Genomic DNA, 24,929 nt, shown 5'->3' with positions numbered 1-24,929 from the left:
CGGAGAGGAGGGAAACTGCTCAGGGATTTCACAATGAGGCCAATGGCGACATTAAAACAGTTACAGAGTTTAACGGCTGTGATAGGAGAACACCGAGATGGATCATCAACATAGTAGTTACTCCACAATACTAACCTATTTGACAGAGTGAAAAGAAGGAAGCCTGTACAGAATACAAATATTCGAAAACATGCATCCTGTTTGCAACAAGTAAAATTGAAAAAAATGTGGCAAAGAAATGAACTTTATGTACTGAATACAAAGCGTTATGTTTGGGGCAAATCCTTTCACAACACATTACTGAGTACCACACTTCATATTTTCAAACATGGTGGTGGCTGCATCATGTTATGGGTATGCTTGTCATCAGCAAGGACTATACGTTTTTTAGGATAAAAAGAAAAGGAATAGAGCAAAGCACAGCCATAATCCTAGAGTAAAACCTGGTTCAGTTTGCTTTCCAAAATACACTGGGAGATAAATTCACCTTTCAGCAGGACAATAACCTTAAAATACAAGGCCAAATATACACTGAAGTTGCTTACCAAGACGACATTGAAAATTCCTGTGAGGCATAGTTACAATTTTGACTTAAATCAGCTTGAAAAGCTTTGGCAAGACTTGAAAATGGCTGTCTAGCAATGATCAACAACCAACTTCACATCACTTTAATAATTTTTAAAGATTAATGTACAAATATTATACAATCCAGGTGTGCAATGCTCTTAGAGACTTACCCAGAAACGTACAGCTGTAACCACTGCCAAAACTGATTCTAAAATGTATTGACTCAGGAGAACGAATGCCTATGTACATTAGCCATTTCTGTATTTCATTATCAATACATTTGCAAAAACGTATAAAAACATGTTTTCACTTTGTCATTAGGGGGTATTGTGTGTAAATGGTGAGAGAGAAATACAAATGTAATCCATTTAGGATTCAGGCTGTAACACAACAAAATGTGGAATAAGTCAAGGGGTATGAAAACTTTCTTAAGAGACTGTAAGATTATTTAATCAAATTACTATTAGAGAAAATGTTTGACTCATTTTTACTACTGTAAAGGCTATGTGCAGAACAATTCGAACTTTACTATGGTACATGGTTCATTCAAATACAGCCTCTTTGCTGCAACCAAAACAGAACCGCTGTCCATGACCGTGGTGCTGAAACAGCTACCTATCAATAGAAAAAAACACTACTTCTGACCATGGAAAGTTCCCTGGTAAACATTGTGGATTTCAAACAGTTCAAATGCATGATGCATTTACAAATACAGCTGGACATGAATATAGTTTTGGCAAAAAAATGATGATTCAAATAACAGACCTCTATTGGAGAGTCTGGTTCATCCAGGATGTTCTGCTCATTCTGCATCCGCTGCATCGTCCCTGTAGAACTGGGGTCCATTATCAGTACGTTCTGACTACAGGGTCTGACGAACTTACAGTCACTCTTTCTGGAGTCAGTCGTCCTGCACACCTCGTAATTGTACACGTGCTGTAGAGTTCCTGTCCCCAAAGTGTCTGCGTAACGCGGTGGATAATACGGAATAACAGGGAGATTGGAATGATAGAGGACGCGAGACTGTCTCCATCTGTATATTTTCACTGATATAATAACCACTAAACATGTGATGAACAGAAATGAGACTACAGCCAAAGCCAAGACTAAGTAAAAAGTCAGGTTGTCATTGTAGTCCTTGTCGTGCGTAAAGTCAGTGAACTCCGAGAGCACTTCAGGGAAGCTGTCCGCCACCGCCACGTTAATATTGACTGTAGCTGAACGAGAGGGCTGCCCGTTGTCCTCCACTACAACAGTGAGCCTTTGTTTCACAGCATCTTTATCAGTGACTTGGCGTATAGTTCTTATTTCTCCATTCTGTAAGCCCACTTCAAACAGCGCCCTGTCTGTCGCTTTCTGCAGTTTATAGGAGAGCCAGGCATTCTGTCCAGAGTCCACATCAACAGCCACCACTTTAGTGACAAGATATCCCAAATCTGCTGAACGAGGCACCATTTCAGCCACCAGAGAGCTGCTAGTCTGGACTGGGTACAGAACCTGAGGCGCGTTGTCGTTCTGGTCCTGGATCATTATTTTCACAGTCACATTGCTACTGAGAGGAGGAGAGCCTCCATCCTGCGCTTTTACCCGGAACTGGAAATCCTTGATCTGCTCGTAGTCAAAAGAGCGCACTGCATGGATGACTCCACTATCAGCACTAACGGACACATACGAGGAGACGGGCACTCCGTTAACCGAGGAGTCGTCCAGTATGTAAGAAACACGGGCATTCTGGTTCCAGTCAGCGTCTCTGGCTTTCACTGTGAATATAGAGAGGCCCGGTGTGTTGTTTTCTATAATGTAGGCCTCATATGAGCTCCTCTCAAAGACAGGCGCGTTGTCATTCACATCTGATATCTGTAAGGTGAGAGTGACGCTGCTGGAGAGAGAGGGCACTCCCTCATCAGAGCACGTCACACTGATGTTATACTCTGAGGCTCTCTCTCGGTCCAAGTCACTGTCTGTTACTACAGTAAAGAAATTATTCGTCGTTGATTTAATTGTAAATGGAATATTATCGTTTATCGAACACTGGACTTGACCATTTTCACCTGAGTCTGGGTCTTGTACATTAATCATAGTTACTACGGTACCGGGTTTAGAATCTTCTGTTATGACGTTAGTCTTGGACATAATATTGATAGCTGGTTTGTTATCATTTATATCAATGACGTCAAGAATTATTTTACATGAATCAGTCAGCCCACCGTCATCACTGGCCTGAACATGTATCTGATAGTGACGGGCCTTTTCATAGTCAACATTTTCTTTTACTTTCAAACGTCCGTCGAACTCATTTATTTCAAAAATGTCTCGCACATCAGCAATTGTGTTTGAAATTGAATATGTTATCTTAGAATGTGCGCCTTTATCAGCGTCAAATGCGCTTACTGCTGCTACAACGGATCCTTTAGGGGCATTCTCAGTAATGGTAGCCTTGTATATCGGCTGTGTAAAGACAGGGGCATTGTCGTTGGCGTCCAGCACAATGATATGGATCTGTGCAGTCCCAGACATCTGAGAATAGCCCCCATCCGTAGCTGTTAATACAAGGGAAATCTCCTCCTCTTTTTCTCGATCGAGAGGCTTCTGTAGAACCATTTCAACCATTTTCCCTCCATCTGGCTGATCTTTTAGTTTTAGGGCAAAATGGTCGGTTTGCGTAAGGGAATAGCTCTTTAGGCCGTTAACGCCAACATCAGAATCCATTGCCCTCTCTAATAAGAATTTAGCCCCTGTCACAGCAGACTCACTGATTTTGAATTTCATTTCATTTTTTTCGAAACTGGGCGCATTATCATTAATATCTGTTATTTCAACGGTAATACTATAAAATTCCATCGGGTTCTCTAGAATAATCTGAAAATGTAAAGCGCAAGGCGTCGTCTGTCCGCAGAGAGCTTCACGGTCTATTTTCTCTTTGATGAGGAGAACTCCCCTTTCTTTATTCAGCTCGATGTACTCTGCGCTGTCTCCGGTATAAATACGAGCTTTACCTGATTTCAGTCTTTTGATATCTAAACCCAAATCCTGCGCTATGTTACCAACTAAAGAACCTTTCGCCATTTCCTCGGGAATGGAGTAACTGACCTGCCCGTGTACTGAACTGAGAGAGAGGACCGAGATAAACAACAGTACTTGCCGTGTCATTGTTCTGTCAGACATTTTCCCTTCAACATGAAACAACAAACACCATAAAATCCGTTGTGAGAATAGTATATTTCCTTCAGATATAAACCGAGAAAATAACAAAATGTTCTACCAATAATCCGTATCTCCAGAACAAAAGAATCTCAGCTCGGTGTCTCGGTGCTTCGTGTTCTCTGTAACCCAGACTGTGTTCTCTGCGTGCGGCTCTTTCTCTCTCTAATATACCGAGATGATGGGGGAGGTACTGCTGCAAATCTGCTCTAAAACTGCAACACACTGACCAACAGCGTCCCTCAGAGTTCAATCTACTGAACAACAGATATACTTAAAAAGGAAACATCTTCCAATATATTTGGGAAGGTGTGAGTCTCCATGGAATAAAGCATAGCACCATCAAACTTAACCCAACCCAGTAATGAAGGCTATATTAACACATTTCAGCCAATGTATGTAGGATACATGTAAACCATGATGCCAGTAGTATGTGGACAAGAAATATAAAACAAAATACACGTTACGCTAAACTATGCAACTATAACCAGCACTAAGGTATTACTGTGCATTATGTAGGATACAGAAAACGTGTATATACTTATGAATCCAATTTTTAGTACAGAAAACGTTTGCTCATCTTTACAAAGGTTAGGCAATATCCCTGTATAATTCCCTATTTACTATGTTATAGGGGTTTTGCAATACAGCCGCTTTGGAGAACAGCGCTGTTCACGACCGTGGTGCTGAAATGGCCACATATCAGTGGAATTCAGAGCATTTCTGACCACGGAACCTTCGCACCTATAAAGACAAGATTTAGAAACAGCTAAAATCGCAAGAAAAAGTTACAAATGTACATGTCACAGTTCAACCTTAGATTAAAGGGAAGGATAATGACTCAAATATAACAGACCTCTAGTGGAGAGTCTGGTTCATCCAGGATGTTCTGCTCGCGCTGCATCCGCTGCAACGTCCCTGTAGAACTGGGGTCCATTATCAGTACGTTCTGACTACTGGGTCGGACGAACTTACAGTCACTCTTTCTGGAGTCAGTCGTCCTGCACACCTCGTAATTGTACACGTGCTGTAGAGTTCCTGTCCCCAAAGTGTCTGCGTAACGCGGTGGATAATACGGAATAACAGGGAGATTGGAATGATAGAGGACGCGAGACTGTCTCCATCTGTATATTTTCACTGATATAATAACCACTAAACATGTGATGAACAGAAATGAGACTACAGCTAAAGCCAAGACTAAGTAAAAAGTCAGGTTGTCATTGTAGTCCTTGTCGTGCGTAAAGTCAGTGAACTCCGAGAGCACTTCAGGGAAGCTGTCCGCCACCGCCACGTTAACATTGACTGTAGCTGAACGAGAGGGCTGCCCGTTGTCCTCCACTACAACAGTGAGCCTTTGTTTCACAGCATCTTTATCAGTGACTTGGCGTATAGTTCTTATTTCTCCATTCTGTAAGCCCACTTCAAACAGCGCCCTGTCTGTCGCTTTCTGCAGTTTATAGGAGAGCCAGGCATTCTGTCCAGAGTCCACATCAACAGCCACCACTTTAGTGACAAGATATCCCACATCTGCTGAACGAGGCACCATTTCAGCCACCAGAGAGCTGCTAGTCTGGACTGGGTACAGAACCTGAGGCGCGTTGTCGTTCTGGTCCTGGATCATTATATTCACAGTCACATTACTACTGAGAGGAGGAGAGCCTCCATCCTGCGCTTTTACACGGAACTGGAAATCCTTGATCTGCTCGTAGTCAAAAGAGCGCACTGCATGGATGACTCCACTATCAACACTAACGGACACATACGAGGAGACGGGCACTCCGTTAACCGAGGAGTCGTCCAGTATGTAAGAAACACGGGCATTCTGGTTCCAGTCAGCGTCTCTGGCTTTCACTGTGAATATAGAGAGGCCCGGTGTGCTGTTTTCTATAATGTAGGCCTCATATGAGCTCCTCTCAAAGACAGGCGCGTTGTCATTCACATCTGATATCTGTAAGGTGAGAGTGACGCTGCTGGAGAGAGAGGGCACTCCCTCATCAGAGCACGTCACACTGATGTTATACTCAGAGGCTCTCTCTCGGTCCAAGTCACTGTCTGTTACTAAACTATAGAAATTATTCGACGAGGATTTAATCGCAAATGGAATGTTTTCATTGATGGAACATTTGACTTTCCCATTTTCACCTGAGTCTGGGTCTTGAATATTGATCATAGTTACGACAGTACCAGCTTTGGCATCTTCGGAGATCACGTTGGATTTAGACATAATGTTAATATTAGGCTTATTATCATTGGTGTCAACTACTTCAACTATCACTTTGCATGAATCTGTAAGTCCTCCGTCATCACTTGCCCTTAAATTGATCTGAAAATTCCGTGTCTTTTCATAATCAATATTTCCAATCAATCTAATCTCGCCGTTGTCCTCGTTTACTTCAATAATTCCACGAACATAATCTAAGGTGTTTGTAATTGAATACGTTATTTTACCGTTTGAGCCATGATCTGCATCTGATGCGCTGACTGAAGTTATAATTGTACCTTTTGGGGCATTCTCAGTTACAGATGCTTTGTAATACTCCTGAGTAAAAATAGGCGCATTATCATTAGCGTCCAGTACGGTGATGAGTATTTGCATTGTCCCTGACATACGCGGCTCGCCACCATCCACAGCTGTCAACACTAAAGTAACATCCTCATGCTTCTCTCGATCTAGAGCTTTCTGTAAAACCATCTCAACCTTCTTATTCCCATCGGCTTGATTAACCAATTTCAGAGCGAAATTATCGGTTGGTTTCAACGTATAGCTTTGGAGGCCATTGATACCGACGTCAAGATCCATTGCTCTCTCTAACACGAATTTTGCTCCATTGACTGCAGACTCACTGATTTTGAATTTGATTTCGTTTTTTTCAAAGGTTGGAGGGTTATCATTAATGTCTGTAATTTCAACCGTAATACTATAAAATTCCATCGGGTTCTCTAGAATAATCTGAAAATGTAGTGCGCAAGGCGTTGTCTGTTCACAAAGCGCTTCACGGTCTATTTTCTCTTTGATGAAGAGAACTCCCCTTTCTTTATTCAGCTCGATGTACTCTGCGCTGTCTCCGGTATAAATACGAGCTTTACCTGATTTCAGTCTGTTGATATCTAAACCCAAATCCTGCGCTATGTCACCGACTAAAGAGCCTTTCGCCATTTCCTCGGGAATGGAGTAACTGACCTGCCCGTGTACTGAACTGAGAGAGAGGACCGAGATAAACAACAGTACTTGCCGTGTCATTGTTCTGTCAGACATTTTCCCTTCAACCTGAAACAAGGACATTATAATCCGTAAAGAGGTCTGTGATATTCTATTCCATTGATGTTCAAAAAATCCAAGTAAAATGACTCAACAATCCGTAGGTCTGTCTCTGGTAGAAAATAATATCAGCTCCGTGCTTAGTGTTCTCTGTAACCCGGACAATGGCCTCTGCATGCGGCTCTTTCTCTCTCTAATATACCGAGATGATGGGGGAGGTACTGTTGCAAATCTGCTCTAAAACTGCAACACACTGACCAACAGCGTCCCTCTGAGTTCAATCTACTGTACAACAGATACACTTTAAAAAAGCCAACATCTTCCGACATGTCTGGGAAGGTGTGAATCTCCATGGAATGAAGCACAGTGCTATAACGCTTTAGCCATCTCATGTAAGCTGTATCAACACATCAGGGGCAATGTATTGAGGAGAATTGTAAATCAAGATGCCAGAAATATGTGGACAACAAATGCCATACAAAATACACCTTGCATGAATCTGTAGGCTACATGTTGACAGAAAGCAAGTTTCAGCAGTCTAAAACCAGCAGTATGGTATAATGTGTATTGTGTACTGCAAGTAAAATAAACGTATCAATCAAATTCATGTTGCATAAACCGTTTTCCTCACTTTTACAAGCGTTAGGCAATATCCAGAACGATTTACTCTGTACTATTAAATAGGGTCCATTGAAATACAGCCTCTTTGCAAAGCACCGCTTTCCATTACCATGGTGCTGAAAAGCATATTAGTGGAATGAGGAGAATTTCTCATGATGAAATGTTCCCCGAAATACAAACTCGATTTAAAACAATTAGAATAGTTTTAGGGAAAAGATAATGATTCAAATATAACAGACCTCTAGTGGAGAGTCTGGTTCATCCAGGATGTTCTGCTCACTCTGCATCCGCTGCATCTTCCCTGTAGAACTGGGGTCCATTATCAGTACGTTCTGACTACAGGGTCTGACGAACTTACAGTCACTCTTTCTGGAGTCAGTCGTCCTGCACACCTCGTAATTGTACACGTGCTGTAGAGTTCCTGTCCCCAAAGTGTCTGCGTAACGCGGTGGATAATACGGAATAACAGGGAGATTGGAATGATAGAGGACGCGAGACTGTCTCCATCTGTATATTTTCACTGATATAATAACCACTAAACATGTGATGAACAGAAATGAGACTACAGCCAAAGCCAAGACTAAGTAAAAAGTCAGGTTATCGTTGTAGTCCTTGTCGTGCGTAAAGTCAGTGAACTCCGAGAGCACTTCAGGGAAGCTGTCCGCCACCGCCACGTTAACATTGACTGTAGCTGAACGAGAGGGCTGCCCGTTGTCCTCCACTACAACAGTGAGCCTTTGTTTCACAGCATCTTTATCAGTGACTTGGCGTATAGTTCTTATTTCTCCATTCTGTAAGCCCACTTCAAACAGCGCCCTGTCTGTCGCTTTCTGCAGTTTATAGGAGAGCCAGGCATTCTGTCCAGAGTCCACATCAACAGCCACCACTTTAGTGACAAGATATCCCACATCTGCTGAACGAGGCACCATTTCAGCCACCAGAGAGCTGCTAGTCTGGACTGGGTACAGAACCTGAGGCGCGTTGTCGTTCTGGTCCTGAATCATTAATTTTACAGTCACATTGCTACTGAGAGGAGGGGAACCTCTGTCCTGCGCTTTTACACGGAACTGGAAATCCTTGATCTGCTCGTAGTCAAAAGAGCGCACTGCATGGATGACTCCACTTTCAGCACTAACGGACACATACGAGGAGACGGGCACTCCGTTAACCGAAGAGTCCTCCAGTATGTAAGAAACACGGGCATTCTGGTTCCAGTCAGCGTCTCTGGCTTTCACTGTGAATATAGAGAGGCCCGGTGTGTTGTTTTCTATAATGTAGGCCTCATATGAGCTCTTCTCAAAGACAGGCGCGTTGTCATTCACATCTGATATCTGTAAGGTGAGAGTGACGCTGCTGGAGAGAGAGGGCACTCCCTCATCAGAGCACGTCACGCTGATGTTATACTCAGAGGCTCTCTCTCGGTCCAAGTCACTGTCTGTTACTAAACTATAGAAATTATTCGATGTTGATTTAATTGTAAATGGAATATTATCGTTTATCGAACACTGGACTTGACCATTTTCACCTGAGTCTGGGTCTTGTACATTAATCATAGTTACTACGGTACCGGGTTTAGAATCTTCTGTTATGACGTTAGTCTTGGACATAATATTGATATCTGGTTTGTTGTCATTTATATCAATGACGTCCAGAATTATTTTACATGAATCAGTCAGCCCACCGTCATCACTGGCTTGTATATGTATCTGATAATGGTGAGCTTTTTCATAGTCTATTTCCCCAGTTAATATAACTTCACCATCAACATAATTAATTTCAAACATTTCAGGAAAATCGTCCTGTGTATTTGTTACTGAGTATGTTATTTTGCCATTAGTATCCTGATCAGCATCGTGTGCACTGACCTTAGTAACAACTGTACCTTTCTGTGCATTCTCAGTAATTGTAGCTCTGTAAATCGGCTGCGTAAAAACTGGGGCATTGTCATTGGCGTCTAACACGGTGACTTGTATCTGTGCAGTACCAGACATCTGAGGCTCTCCTCCATCCATTGCTGTTAACACGATTGATATTTGCTCTTTTTTTTCTCGATCTAGAGACTTCTGTAAAATCATTTCGACATTTTTACCACCACCTGGCTGATTTTGCAGTTTTAGTGCAAAATGAACATTTGAACTGAGAGAATAGCTTTGGAGGCCATTAATGCCAACGTCTGGATCTATAGCTCGCTCCAAAATGAATTTAGCTCCCGTCAGAGCTGACTCGCTAATTCTAAACCTGATATCACTTTTCTTGAAAACCGGTGGGTTGTCATTGACATCAGTTACCTCAACAGTAATGGAATAAAATTCCATCGGGTTCTCGAGAATAATCTGAAAATGTAAAGCGCAAGGCGTCGTCTGTCCGCAGAGAGCTTCACGGTCTATTCTCTCTTTGATGAGGAGAACTCCCCTTTCTTTATTCAGCTCGATGTACTCTGCGCTGTCTCCGGTATAAATACGAGCTTTACCTGATTTCAGTCTTTTGATATCTAAACCTAAATCCTGCGCTATGTTACCGACTAAAGAGCCTTTCGCCATTTCCTCGGGAATGGAGTAACTGACCTGCCCGTGTACTGAACTGAGAGAGAGGACCGAGATAAACAACAGTACTTGCCGTGTCATTGTTCTGTCCGACATTTTTCCTTCAACATGAAACAACATGCGCTTTATAATCCGATAAGAGAACAGTATGATTCCTTCAGATGTATGTCCAACAATAAATACAAAAAATGCCAATAATCCGTATTTTGGGAACAAAATAATCTCAGCTCGGTGACTCCGTGCTTAGTGTTCTCTGTAACCCAGACTGTGCGCTCTGCGTGCGGCTCTTTCTCTCTCTAATATACCGAGATGATGGGGGAGTTACTGTTGCACATCTGCTCTAAAACTGCAACACACTGACCAACAGCGTCCCTCAGAGTTCAATATACTGAACAACAGATATTCTTAAAAAGAAACACCTTAGAATATATTTGGGAAGGTGTGAGTCTCCATGGAATAAAGCACAGCACTATCAAGCTTAACCCAACCCAGTAATGTAGGCAATTGAATAACATATGACCTTTCTATACATCTGCCCTGGCCGACTCAGTAAGTAGAGCTCTTTGGGGGGTTAAAGGAAAAACAAAAACACTAAAAGATATTGATTGTGCCACGTATTCCAAACTGTATCAGACAGGTATGTGTATGTCATGTTTTTGACTATTCAGCAGGAATGTGGGGTGCTAAGAGGTATCTCAAAAACGAACATAATCCATAACATATTTTGTAGGTTCCCACAATGTTTGCATCTATACTGGCAATAACTAGGGACATGGGCTGGGAACCCTGTGAGGTGAGATGGAAGGTGTGTATGGTGAGACTATAGAATAGACTGTTGGATATGGGCTGGGAACCCTGTGAGGTGAGATGGAAGGTGTGTATGGTGAGACTTTAGAATAGACTGTTGGATATGGGCTGGGAACCCTGTGAGGTGAGATGGAAGGTGTGTATGGTGAGACTATAGAATAGACTGTTGGATATGGGCTGGGAACCCTGTGAGGTGAGATGGAAGGTGTGTATGGTGAGACTTTAGAATAGACTGTTGGATATGGGCTGGGAACCCTGTGAGGTGAGATGGAAGGTGTGTATGGTGAGACTATAGAATAGACTCTTGGATATGGGCTGGGAACCCTGTGAGGTGAGATGGAAGGTGTGTATGGTGAGACTTTAGAATAAACTGTTGGATATGGGCTGGGAACCCTGTGAGGTGAGATGGAAGGTGTGTATGGTGAGACTGTAGAATAGACTGTTAGATATGGGCTGGGAGCCCTGTGAGGTGAGATGGAAGGCATGTATGGTGAGACTTTGGAATAGACCGTTGGATATATCAATTGCCAGAATAGTCAGCAAAGTTTTTCCAATGGGATCTCTCCATAGGGGGAGCCTGGGCAACTGAAATGTCTGACCTTTTCCAACAGTCTGACTGGGAACAGTTGTACGAAAACCGAATGAAGTGAGACATAGACGCTATTAAAAAACAACTGATGATGAAATATGAACAGAAATGAGTGGAGGAGATTCATCATAAACCCAAGTTGAAAACCTTTTGTTTGATTAAGGGTGAATTCGTGTGTGAGAGAGATATTATGAACAATAAGCAAGAGATCGCTATGTGCCCAGGTAAGATCAGGGATATTGCCCCTGCGTATTGAAACAGGTCGGTATAATGGTGAAATGGAAGAGAAAAGGCTATGCAACTATTGTGACCTCGAAGAAATAGACAATAAAATGAATTTGATCCTCTACGGACCTTTCTACCACAATATATGCTTGTCCTTATTGCAGAAATCCCACCAGATAAACCCTGAAATGATGTGGCTGAGAAATGAGGAGAAACTGACATGGTTTTTGTCCATTGTGTATTTCTGTTTGCGGATTTTTTTTTAGATAAAGCCTGGAATAAAAAGGAAAATGGCGACCTATAATTCCATTATACAAATAAGTAGCTCCTATATAGCAAATGGCACGTATGTATATCAATTGTGTGTAGACCTGTCTCACACTTGAATCTTCTCTTTGTGCCACACTTGGTTCAAATGCCTTTCGTTTCATTTTTCTGAATTTATTTATTTACATATTTATTTATTTATTTGGTCATTTTTCCTGCTCTAGGGATAAAACTACTGCTTGGATAACCTTATTTACTACTATGTAGTGATTTCTGTATCACTCTTTATGCGGTGAGAACTGCACAGAACACCGGAAGAATTATCACAGTACATTATTGTACTGTTTGTTTGTGTCAATGGGTTGCAAACTGGCGATTTGACACGAAAATAAAATGTAATTCATGAAATCATATAAGCCAATGTATTTACCATAAATGTAAACCATGATACAAGAACTAACTGGAGAAGAAAGGTCAAACAAAATACACCTTGCGTGAAGCTAATCACCGGGACAGAAAGCAACTTTCTGCAACTATAAGCAGCAGTATGGCATTACTGTGCATTATGTAGGCTACTGAAAATGTGTATATATACTTATGAATACAATTTATACTACAGAAAACGTTTGCCTCTTCTTTACAAAGATTAGGCAATATCCCAGTATAATTCATTCTTTACAATGTTAAAGGGTTTGTTGAAATACAGCCGCTTTGCAGAGCAGCGCTGACCACGAATGTGGTGCTGAAATGGCCACATATCAGTTGAATGAAGAGCATTTTTGATCATGGAAACTTCCCAGGTACACAGAGTCGATGTAGAAACAGTTCAAATAAAACATTAAAAACATAAACTAATTTACACAATGCTTAAACATTTTTGATTTAGGGGAAGGATAATGACTCAAATATAACAGACCTCTAGTGGAGAGTCTGGTTCATCCAGGATGTTCTGTTCACTCTGCATCCGCTGCATCGTCCCTGTAGAACTGGGGTCCATTATCAGTACGTTCTGACTACAGGGTCTGACGAACTTACAGTCACTCTTTCTGGAGTCAGTCGTCCTGCACACCTCGTAATTGTACACGTGCTGTAGAGTTCCTGTCCCCAAAGTGTCTGCGTAACGCGGTGGATAATACGGAATAACAGGGAGATTGGAATGATAGAGGACGCGAGACTGTCTCCATCTGTATATTTTCACTGATATAATAACCACTAAACATGTGATGAACAGAAATGAGACTACAGCCAAAGCCAAGACTAAGTAAAAAGTCAGGTTGTCATTGTAGTCCTTGTCGTGCGTAAAGTCAGTGAACTCCGAGAGCACTTCAGGGAAGCTGTCCGCCACCGCCACGTTAACATTGACTGTAGCTGAACGAGAGGGCTGCCCGTTGTCCTCCACTACAACAGTGAGCCTTTGTTTCACAGCATCTTTATCAGTGACTTGGCGTATAGTTCTTATTTCTCCATTCTGTAAGCCCACTTCAAACAGCGCCCTGTCTGTCGCTTTCTGCAGTTTATAGGAGAGCCAGGCATTCTGTCCAGAGTCCACATCAACAGCCACCACTTTAGTGACAAGATATCCCACATCTGCTGAACGAGGCACCATTTCAGCCACCAGAGAGCTGCTAGTCTGGACTGGGTACAGAACCTGAGGCGTGTTGTCGTTCTGGTCCTGAATCATTATTTTCACAGTCACATTGCTACTGAGAGGAGGGGAACCTCCATCCTGCGCTTTTACACGGAACTGGAAATCCTTGATCTGCTCGTAGTCAAAAGAGTGTACTGCATGGATGACTCCACTATCAACACTAGCGGACACATACGAGGAGACGGGCACTCCGTTAACCGAGGAGTCCTCCAGTATGTAAGAAACACGGGCATTCTGGTTCCAGTCAGCGTCTCTGGCTTTCACTGTGAATATAGAGAGGCCCGGTGTGTTGTTTTCTATAATGTAGGCCTCATATGAGCTCCTCTCAAAGACAGGCGCGTTGTCATTCACATCTGATATCTGTAAGGTGAGAGTGACGCTGCTGGAGAGAGAGGGCACTCCCTCATCAGAGCACGTCACACTGATGTTATACTCTGAGGCTCTCTCTCGGTCCAAGTCACTGTCTGTTACTAAACTAAAGAAATTATTCGCGGTAGGTTTCATCAAAAAGGGTATGTTTTCATTTATGGCGCATTGCACCATGCCGTTTTCACCTGAGTCTGGGTCTTGAATATTAATCATTGTTACAACTGTACCGGGTTTGGCATCTTCGGATATGACGTTTGATTTAGACATTAAATTAATAGCTGGTACGTTATCATTTATATCAGTTACCTCAATAATAAGTTTACAATTATCTGCCAGACCACCCTGATCTCTAGCTTCAATATCAATCTGATAATGTTTCGTTTTTTCATAATCCATAAACCCAACTAAATTCACTACACCGTTGTCTTTATTAACTTCAAACAGATGAGCTGCTCCAGATTTTGGAATGGAATACGTAATTCTCCCATTAGCACCTTCATCGGTGTCCGATGCGCTTACTGTGGTTAAAACGGTTCCTTTTGGAGCAATTTCGGATATACTAGCCTTATACTCTGGCTGAGCACATACAGGCGCATTGTCATTGATGTCTAGTACAGTGATGAGTATCTGCATTGTTCCTGATAGTTGAGGCTCCCCTCCATCTACTGCTGTTAATACCAGAGATATCTGCTCCTGTTTCTCTCGGTCTAGAGGCTTCTGTAAAACCATCTCTACATTTTTAACACCATCTGAACGAGTTAGTGTTTTCAATACGAAATTATCAGTGGGTTTCAGAGAGTAGCTCTGAAGGCCATTAACGCCAACATCGTGATCAGTTGCTCTATCCAATACGAATCTGGCTCCTGCTATAGCGGACTCACTAATTTCACATTTCATTTCACTCCTTTCAAAAATAGGAGGATTATCATTGGTATCAGTTATCTCAATGGTAACAGTGTAAAATTCCATCGGGATCTCTAGAATAATCTGAAAATGTAAAGCGCAAGGCGTCGTCTGTCCGCAGAGAGCTTCACGGTCTATTCTGTCTTTGATGAGGAGAACTCCCCTTTCTTTATTCAGCTCGATGTACTCTGCGCTGTCTCCGGTATAAATACGAGCTTTGCCTGATTTCAGTCTTTTGATATCTAAACCCAAATCCTGCGCTATGTTACCAACTAAAGAGCCTTTCGCCATTTCCTCGGGAATGGAGTAACTGACCTGTCCGTGTACTGAACTGAGAGAGAGGACCGAGATAAACAACAGTACTTGCCGTGTCATTGTTCTGTCAGACATTTTCCTTTCAAGAAGAAACAATAAACGCCTTATAATCCGTAATGAAGTCAGTAATATTCCATTCGTTTACAGTTCAAAACATCAAAGGAAAATGATTCAACAATCCATAATTCTCGAAAAAAAGAAACGCATCTCGATGTTTCCGTTCTAAGTGTTCTCTGTAACCCAGACTGTGCGCTCTGCGTGCGGCTCTTTCTCTCTCTAATATACCGAGATGATGGGGGAGGTACTGCTGCAAATCTGCTCTAAAACTGCAACACACTGACCAACAGCGTCCCTCTGAGTTCAATCTACTGAACAACAGATACACTTTAAAATAAATCTAACATATTTGGGAATGGTCGAATCTCCAACGGACGAAGCAGAGTACTATAACGTTATATCAACACACATAAGCTAATTCATAGAATGACAAATATAAACTAATATGTCAATGAGATGTGGACAACAAGTACTAACGAAAGACACGTTGACTGAAACTCCTTACAGGAAACTACTGGCTACACATTGTAAAACAGCCTCTTTGCAAAGGTCCGCTTTCCACGACCATGGTTCTGAAATGGACACATCACTGGAATGAAGAGGATTTCTAAGCATGGTAAATTCCCAGGTATGCAGACTCGATATCGAATAGTTAAAAATCACATGATGGTCTTAAAAACGTACAGAAGAAAAACATTGTTTTAGGGACAAAATAATAGTTAAAATATAACAGACCTCTATTGGAGAGTCTGGTTCATCCAGGATGTTCTGCTCACTCTGCATCCGCTGCATCGTCCCTGTAGAACTGGGGTCCATTATCAGTACGTTCTGACTACAGGGTCTGATGAACTTACAGTCACTCTTTCTGGAGTCAGTCGTCCTGCACACCTCGTAATTGTACACGTGCTGTAGAGTTCCTGTCCCCAAAGTGTCTGCGTAACGCGGTGGATAATACGGAATAACAGGGAGATTGGAATGATAGAGGATGCGAGACTGTCTCCATCTGTATATTTTCACTGATATAATAACCACTAAACATGTGATGAACAGAAATGAGACTACAGCTAAAGCCAAGACTAAGTAAAAAGTCAGGTTGTCGTTGTAGTCCTTGTCGTGCGTAAAGTCAGTGAACTCCGAGAGCACTTCAGGGAAGCTGTCCGCCACCGCCACGTTAACATTGACTGTAGCTGAACGAGAGGGCTGCCCGTTGTCCTCCACTACAACAGTGAGCCTTTGTTTCACAGCATCTTTATCAGTGACTTGGCGTATAGTTCTTATTTCTCCATTCTGTAAGCCCACTTCAAACAGCGCCCTGTCTGTCGCTTTCTGCAGTTTATAGGAGAGCCAGGCATTCTGTCCAGAGTCCACATCAACAGCCACCACTTTAGTGACAAGATATCCCACATCTGCTGAACGAGGCACCATTTCAGCCACCAGAGAGCTGCTAGTCTGGACTGGGTACAGAACCTGAGGCGAGTTGTCGTTCTGGTCCTGGATCATTAATTTCACAGTCACATTGCTACTGAGAGGAGGAGAACCTCCATCCTGCGCTTTTACACGGAACTGGAAATCCTTGATCTGCTCGTAGTCAAAAGAGCGCACTGAATGGATTACTCCACTATCAGCACTAACGGACACATACGAGGAGACGGGCACTCCGTTAACCGAGGAGTCGTCCAGTATGTAAGAAACACGGGCATTCTGGTTCCAGTCAGCGTCTCTGGCTTTCACTGTGAATATAGAGAGGCCCGGTGTGTTGTTTTCTATAATGTAGGCCTCATATGAGCTCCTCTCAAAGACAGGCGCGTTGTCATTCACATCTGATATCTGTAAGGTGAGAGTGACGCTGCTGGAGAGAGAGGGCACTCCCTCATCAGAGCACGTCACGCTGATGTTATACTCAGAGGCTCTCTCTCGGTCCAAGTCACTGTCTGTTACAACAGTAAAGAAATTATTCGATGTTGATTTAATTGAAAATGGTATGTTTTCGTCAATAGAGCACTGCACTCTGCCATTATCACCAGAATCTGGGTCTTGAATGTTCATCATTGTTACGACAGTCCCAGGTTGAGCGTCCTCAGATATGGCACTCGTCTTTGACATGATATTGATTGATGGTTTGTTGTCATTTGTATCTATAACCTCAATAATTAATTTACAGGCGTCAGAGTGACCTCCCTGGTCTGTAGCCTGAACGTCTATCTCATAATGTTTACGTTTTTCATAGTCAATATGTCCATTTAATTTTACCACACCGTAAACATGATCAATTTCAAATAGATGGGATGCTCCCGATTTTGGGATAGAATACGTAATTCTTCCGTTCGAACCTTGATCGGCATCAGTTGCACTGATTGTTGTTAAAACGGTGCCTTTTGATACGTTCTCTGATACACTAGCCTTATACTCTGCCTGAGAACAAACGGGCGCATTATCATTGGCGTCTAGTACAGTGATGAGTATCTGCATTGTTCCTGATAGCTGAGGCTCTCCTCCATCTACTGCTGTTAATATCAGAGATATCTGCTCCTGTTTCTCTCGGTCTAGAGGCTTCTGTAAAACCATCTCTACATTTTTAACACCATCTGAACGAGTTAGTGTTTTCAATACGAAATTATCAGTGGGTTTCAGAGAGTAGCTCTGAAGGCCATTAACGCCAACGTCGTCATCAACTGCTCTTTCCAATACAAATTTAGCCCCCGTTAGCGCTGATTCACTAATTTCATATTTAGTTTCACTCCTCTCAAAAATAGGTGAATTGTCATTGACATCAGTTATCTCAACTGTAGCTGTATAAAATTCCATCGGGTTCTCGAGAATAATCTGAAAATGTAAAGCGCAAGGCGTCGTCTGTCCGCAGAGAGCTTCACGCTCTATTCTGTCTTTGATGAGGAGAACTCCCCTTTCTTTATTCAGCTCGATGTACTCTGCGCTGTCTCCGGTATAAATACGAGCTTTACCTGATTTCAGTCTTTTGATATCTAAACCCAAATCCTGCGCTATGTTACCAACTAAAGAACCTTTCGCCATTTCCTCGGGAATGGAGTAACTGACCTGCCCGTGTACTGAACTGAGAGAGAGGACCGAGATAAACAACAGTACTTGCCGTGTCATTGTTCTGTCCGACATTTTTCCTTCAACCTGAAACAACAAGCACCATATAATCCGTTATGAAAATAGTCTAGTTATTTAAATTTTGAATCCAGAAAATAACACCATGTTCGGCCAATAATCCGTATCTCCAGAACAAAAGAATCTCAGTTCGGTGTCTCGGTGCTTCGTGTTCTCTGTAACCCAGACTGTGCGCTCTGCGTGCGGCTCTTTCTCTCTCTAATATACCGAGATGATGGGGGAGGTACTGTTGCAAATCTGCTCTAAAACTGCAACACACTGACCAACAGCGTCCCTCTGAGTTTAATGGATTGAACTACAGACAATATACTTGAATAAAAAGACAGAAAAACGCTCCAGTATTGTTGGAAATGTCAGGGTGGATAAACTGGAGAAAATAATTAATATAAAGTAACCGTATACTATATCAACATATAATCTAGCTCAATGTATGCACGCAAAATATAAACAATGATGTCAGGTAGTTGTGTCCAAGGAATGTCTGAACCAGGCCGAAACTTTACATTACACTACAGGCTAACAGCGACAGAAGGAAACTTACTGCAATGAATGGAATAAATGTGCATTAAATACACACAATCCATTGTCAAGCTTGATCATCATTAGGGTGTATCTCTTTACCATTCACGACGATAAACAGCTACACTGGAATTCACACCATATAGTGCAAGGCGCTGCTGTCCAATGGCCGTGATGCTTAAAGTACAGTAAGAATGGACTGAAGAGCTTTTCTGACAGGGAGGTAGGCTACACTTGAACAACGCATTTTTAAAATACAGGACCAGTAAAAAGCTTGGACACATACACTCATTCGAGGGTTTTTCTATATTTTTACTATTTTCTACATTGTAGATTAATAGTGAAGACATCAAAACCATAAAATAACTCATATTGAATCATGTAGTAAGCAGAAAAGTATTAAACAAATCAAAATATATTGTATATTTGAGATTCTTCAAAGTAGCCACTCTTTGCCTTGACAGCTTTGCGCACTCTTGGCATTCTCTCAACCAGCTTCGTGATGTAGCCTCCTGGAATGCATTTCAATTAACACGAGTGCCTCATTAAAAGTTAATTTGTGGAATTTATTTCCTTCTTAATGCGTTTGAACCAATCAGTTGTGTTGTGACAAGGTAGGGGGGTATACAGAAGATAATCCTATTTGGTAAAATACCATATTATGGCAAGAACAGCTCAAATAAGCAAAGAGAAATGACAGTCCATCATTACTTTAAGACATGTAGGTCAGTCAATACGGAAAATTTCAAGAACCCTGTAAGTTTCTTCAAGTGCAGTCGCAAAAACCATCAAGCGCTATGATGAAACTGGCTCTCATGAGGACCACCACAGGAAAGGAAGACCCAGAGTTACCTCTGCTGCAGAGGATGAGTTCATTAGAGTTACCAGCCTCAGAAAATGCATCCCAAATAAATGCTTCACAGAGTTCAAGTAACGGACACATCTCAACATCAACTGCTCAGAGGCAACTGCGTGAATCAGGCTGTCATGGTTGAATTGTTGCAAAGAAACCACAACATAAAGGTCATGAATAAAAATAAGAGACTTGAATGGGCCAAGAAACAGGAGAAATGGACATTAGACTGCTGGGGCTTTGTGAGACGTAGAGTAGGTGAACATATGATCTCCGCATGTGTGGTTCCCACCGTGAAGCATGGAGGAGGTGGTGTGATGGTGTGGGGGTGCTTTGCTGGTGACACTGTCAGTCATTAATTTAGAATTCAAGGCACACTTAAACAGCATGGCTACCACAGCATTCTGCAGCGATACGCCATCTCCTCTGGTTTGCGCTTAGCGGGACTATCATTTGTTTTTCAACAGGACAGTGACTCAACACACCTCCATGCTGTGTAAGGGCTATTTGACCAAGAAGGAGAGTGATAGAGTGCTGCATCAGATGACCTGGTCTCCACAATCACCCGATGTCAAACCAATTGAGATGGTTTGGGATGAGTTGGATCACAGAGTGAAGGAAAAGCAGCCAACATGTGCTCAGCATGTGCAAACTCCTTCAAGACTGTTGGAAAAGCATTCCATGTGAAGCTGGTTTAGAGAATGCCAAGAGTGTGCAAAGATGACATCAAGGCATACTTTGAAGAATGAAATATTTTTTAATTTGTTTAACTCTTTTTTGGTTACTACATGATTCCATCTGTGTTATTTCATAGTTTTGATGTCTTCAATATTATTCTACAATGTAGAAAATAGTAAAAAAAATAAAAACCCTTGAATGAGTAGCTGTGTTCAAACTTTGGACAGGTACTGTATAAATAGAAATAGATAACATTTTAGGAGTACAAAATTAAGAATAAAATATAACAGACCTCTAGTGGAGAGTCTGGTTCATCCAGGATGTTCTGCTCACTCTGCATCCGCTGCATCGTCCCTGTAGAACTGGGGTCCATTATCAGTACGTTCTGACTACAGGGTCTGACGAACTTACAGTCACTCTTTCTGGAGTCAGTCGTCCTGCACACCTCGTAATTGTACACGTGCTGTAGAGTTCCTGTCCCCAAAGTGTCTGCGTAACGCGGTGGATAATACGGAATAACAGGGAGATTGGAATGATAGAGGACGCGAGACTGTCTCCATCTGTATATTTTCACTGATATAATAACCACTAAACATGTGATGAACAGAAATGAGACTACAGCCAAAGCCAAGACTAAGTAAAAAGTCAGGTTGTCATTGTAGTCCTTGTCGTGCGTAAAGTCAGTGAACTCCGAGAGCACTTCAGGGAAGCTGTCCGCCACCGCCACGTTAACATTGACTGTAGCTGAACGAGAGGGCTGCCCGTTGTCCTCCACTACAACAGTGAGCCTTTGTTTCACAGCATCTTTATCAGTGACTTGGCGTATAGTTCTTATTTCTCCATTCTGTAAGCCCACTTCAAACAGCGCCCTGTCTGTCGCTTTCTGCAGTTTATAGGAGAGCCAGGCATTCTGTCCAGAGTCCACATCAACAGCCACCACTTTAGTGACAAGATATCCCACATCTGCTGAACGAGGCACCATTTCAGCCACCAGAGAGCTGCTAGTCTGGACTGGGTACAGAACCTGCGGCGCGTTGTCATTCTGGTCCTGAATCATTAATTTTACAGTCACATTGCTACTGAGTGGAGGGGAGCCTCCATCCTGCGATTTTACGCGGAACTGGAAATCCTTGATCTGCTCGTAGTCAAAAGAGCGCACTGCATGGATGACTCCACTTTCAGCACTAACGGACACATACGAGGAGACGGGCACTCCGTTAACCGAAGAGTCGTCCAGTATGTAAGAAACACGGGCATTCTGGTTCCAGTCAGCGTCTCTGGCTTTCACTGTGAATATAGAGAGGCCCGGTGTGTTGTTTTCTATAATGTAGGCCTCATATGAGCTCCTCTCAAAGACAGGCGCGTTGTCATTCACATCTGATATCTGTAAGGTGAGAGTGACGCTGCTGGAGAGAGAGGGCACTCCCTCATCAGAGCACGTCACACTGATGTTATACACTGAGGCTCTCTCTCGGTCCAAGTCACTGTCTGTTACTAGACTATAGAAGCCATTAGATGTAGATTTAATGGTAAAGGGAATATTTTCAGTTAAAACACAGTCCACCACTCCGTTATTATCAGAGTCTGGGTCGTGGACGCTCATTACAGCTATGACTGTCTGAGAAGGGGAATTTTCTGGTATTGATTTAGAAGTTGACATCAAATCAATTAATGGTTTATTGTCGTTAACGTCGATAATGTCGACTATCAGTTTAGTGGAATCTGTAAGACCCCCTTGATCTTTCGCTTTCACGTCTATTTGATAATGTTTTGCTGTTTCATAGTCGACCTCATTAATCAAATGCACTTCGCCATTACTCTCGTCTATTTCGAATAGGTCCAAAATACCAATTGTGCTGCTTGATATAGAATACGTGACTAAACCATTTGATCCATGATCTATATCAGTGGCACTAACTGTAGTTAATAAAGTGCCCTTCTGTGAGTTCTCTACAACACTCGCCGTATATACTGCCTGTGTAAAAACCGGAGCATTATCGTTAGCATCTAGCACAGTGACGTGAATCTGCACTGTTCCAGACATCTGAGGGTCTCCTCCATCGAGGGCAGTTAACACTAAAGATATCTGCTCCTGTTTCTCTCGATCTAAAGGCTTCTGTAAAACCATCTCTACCTTTTTGATTCCATCGGCCTGACCTTGTAGTTTTAAAACAAAATTATCGGTTGGATTAAGCGAATAGGTTTGGAGTCCATTTAACCCGATATCAGAATCAAAAGCTCTCTCCAAGACGAATTTTGCCCCCGTGATAGCGGACTCGCTTATCTCAAATTTCATATCGTGCATTTGAAAAACTGGAGCATTATCATTGATATCGGTTATCTCAACAGTAACCCGATAAAATTCTATTGGGTTCTCCATAATTATCTGAAAATGCAATGCGCAAGGCGTCGTCTGTCCGCAGAGAGCTTCACGGTCTATTCTCTCTTTGACAAGGAGGACTCCCCTTTCTTTATTCAGCTCGATGTATTCCGCACTGCTCCCAACGTGTATGCGAGCATTGCCAGATTTCAGTCTTTTGATATCTAAACCCAAATCCTGCGCTATGTTACCGACTAAAGAGCCTTTCGCCATTTCCTCGGGAATGGAGTAACTGACCTGCCCGTGTACTGAACTGAGAGAGAGGACCGAGATAAACAACAGTACTTGCCGTGTCATTGTTCTGTCAGACATTTTCCGCGGCACCATGGAACGACAAATACCATAAAATCCGTAAGAAATGTGAAATATTCCGTTAGATGTAAATCCAGAAAATAACACACTTTTCTGCAAATAATCCGTATCTCTGGAACAAAAGAATCTTAGCTCGGTGTCTCGGTGCTTAGTGTTCTCTGTAACCCAGACTGTGTTCTCTGCGTGCGGCTCTTTCTCTCTCTAATATACCGAGATGATGGGGGAGGTACTGCTGCAAATCTGCTCTAAAACTGCAACACACTGACCAACAGCGTCCCTCTGAGTTCAATCTACTGAACAACAGATATACTTAAAATATAAACACCTTCCAATATATTTGGGAAGGTTTGCGTCTTCAAGAACAGGCCTATCGTGCTTTACCCAACACAGTTCATAAAGGAAACACCACGTCTTTTTTCATTAGAAAAGATAACAAATATATTAGGTCTTGGCGATCGGCTCTGCTCCTTCAGGGTAGCTCACAGCCAGAGCAACGCGTCAAATGAACATGAGAAAACGACAGGCAGTGAGCATGGTATGCTATACCAATATCCCCACTGAACACAAACAGAGCCAAACATGTGGAGGCTGGGGTGGTGGTGGGAGAACAGTAAACAGCAAGCACAGCGAATAACAGATAGTTACACCGGCAGTGGCAAAAGACACCAGAGCACAGATTGCGCGCGTCATCCAGCATCGAGGGTGCGCAGAACTGGTCAACTGAAATAGAGTACCATGTTAAAAGTAGAGTGTGAATCCACGTGGTGCAATCTCAGCTGATGCGATGAGCTGATGCCAGCACTCGGGTGTCCCTTCTCCACCGGCTTCGCTTTATTCATGCAGGCTGTATCAAAACATCCAGGCCAATGTGGGAAGGACTGATGTAAAACATGATACCAGATAGCACGTTGACTATAAATGTCATTCAAAATACATGTAGCAAAAAGCTATAGATTGTGTCAGAAAGCAACTTTCGCTAATTTAAACCCAGCATTATGGTATTTATATATAGTCCTCCAGAAAGTATTCACACCCCCTGACTTTTTCCAAATGTTGTTATGTTACAGCCTGAATAAAAAATTGATTAAATTGATATTGTTTTACTGGCCTACACACACACAATACCCCATAATGTCAAAGTGAAATGATGTTTTTAGACATTTTTATAAATTAATAAAAAAATCAAAAGCTGAAATGTCTTGAGTCAATATGTATTCAAACACTTTGTTATGGAAAGCCTAAATTAATTCAGGATGAAATTGAATACCTCTTAGAGCATGGTGATGTTATTAATTACACTTTGAATGACACCCAGTCACTACAATGATACAGGCGTTCTTCCTAACTCAGTTGCCGGAGAGGAGGGAAACTGCTCAGGGATTTCACAATGAGGCCAATGGCGACATTAAAACAGTTACAGAGTTTAACGGCTGTGATAGGAGAACACCGAGATGGATCATCAACATAGTAGTTACTCCACAATACTAACCTATTTGACAGAGTGAAAAGAAGGAAGCCTGTACAGAATACAAATATTCGAAAACATGCATCCTGTTTGCAACAAGTAAAATTGAAAAAAATGTGGCAAAGAAATTAACTTTATGTACTGAATACAAAGCGTTATGTTTGGGGCAAATCCTTTCACAACACATTACTGAGTACCACACTTCATATTTTCAAACAT

The 24,929-nt window shown here is 42.3% G+C and overlaps 4 protein-coding genes across 13 annotated transcripts in view; all 4 read right to left on the bottom strand.

Moving 5' to 3' along the window:
- LOC115205349 (protocadherin gamma-C5) overlaps positions 1 to 24,929 on the bottom strand; it is a 203,381-nt gene that overhangs the window by 67,309 nt on the left and 111,143 nt on the right. Inside the window, exon 1 of one of the 10 annotated variants that reach the window (XM_029771245.1) lies at positions 12,996 to 15,903. The exons of 7 other annotated variants lie outside the window; for them this stretch is intronic. In XM_029771245.1, coding sequence (XP_029627105.1) covers positions 12,996 to 15,389 — 2,394 coding nt within the window. In that variant the 5' untranslated portion in view covers positions 15,390 to 15,903. Of the gene's footprint in view, positions 1 to 1,332; positions 3,757 to 7,887; positions 10,288 to 12,995; positions 15,904 to 24,929 lie in introns of those variants that run through there. 2 more of the 10 variants (XM_029771241.1, XM_029771240.1) reach the window with 2 other exon arrangements.
- LOC115205352 (protocadherin beta-16-like) lies at positions 3,768 to 7,631 on the bottom strand. Its single transcript, XM_029771250.1, has one exon. The coding sequence runs from the start codon at positions 7,049 to 7,051 to the stop codon at positions 4,610 to 4,612; it is 2,442 nt and encodes an 813-aa protein (XP_029627110.1). The 5' UTR covers positions 7,052 to 7,631; the 3' UTR covers positions 3,768 to 4,609.
- Positions 15,890 to 18,856, bottom strand: LOC115204989 (protocadherin beta-16-like). Its single transcript, XM_029770562.1, has 2 exons — positions 16,107 to 18,856; positions 15,890 to 15,943 (listed from the first exon to the last, which is right to left on the bottom strand). Exons 1-2 carry the CDS (start codon positions 18,498 to 18,500, stop codon positions 15,890 to 15,892), a joined length of 2,448 nt encoding a protein of 815 aa, XP_029626422.1. The 5' UTR covers positions 18,501 to 18,856.
- On the bottom strand, positions 20,810 to 23,596 carry LOC115204988 (protocadherin beta-16-like). Its single transcript, XM_029770561.1, has one exon. The coding sequence runs from the start codon at positions 23,258 to 23,260 to the stop codon at positions 20,810 to 20,812; it is 2,451 nt and encodes an 816-aa protein (XP_029626421.1). The 5' UTR covers positions 23,261 to 23,596.

The sequence above is a fragment of the Salmo trutta genome, chromosome 13 (genome assembly GCF_901001165.1).
Source record: "Salmo trutta chromosome 13, fSalTru1.1, whole genome shotgun sequence".
NCBI classification, from domain to species: domain Eukaryota; kingdom Metazoa; phylum Chordata; class Actinopteri; order Salmoniformes; family Salmonidae; genus Salmo; species Salmo trutta.
The sequence above is the reverse complement of the archived record's forward strand: the minus strand, read 5'-3'. Positions and strand labels throughout refer to the sequence as shown.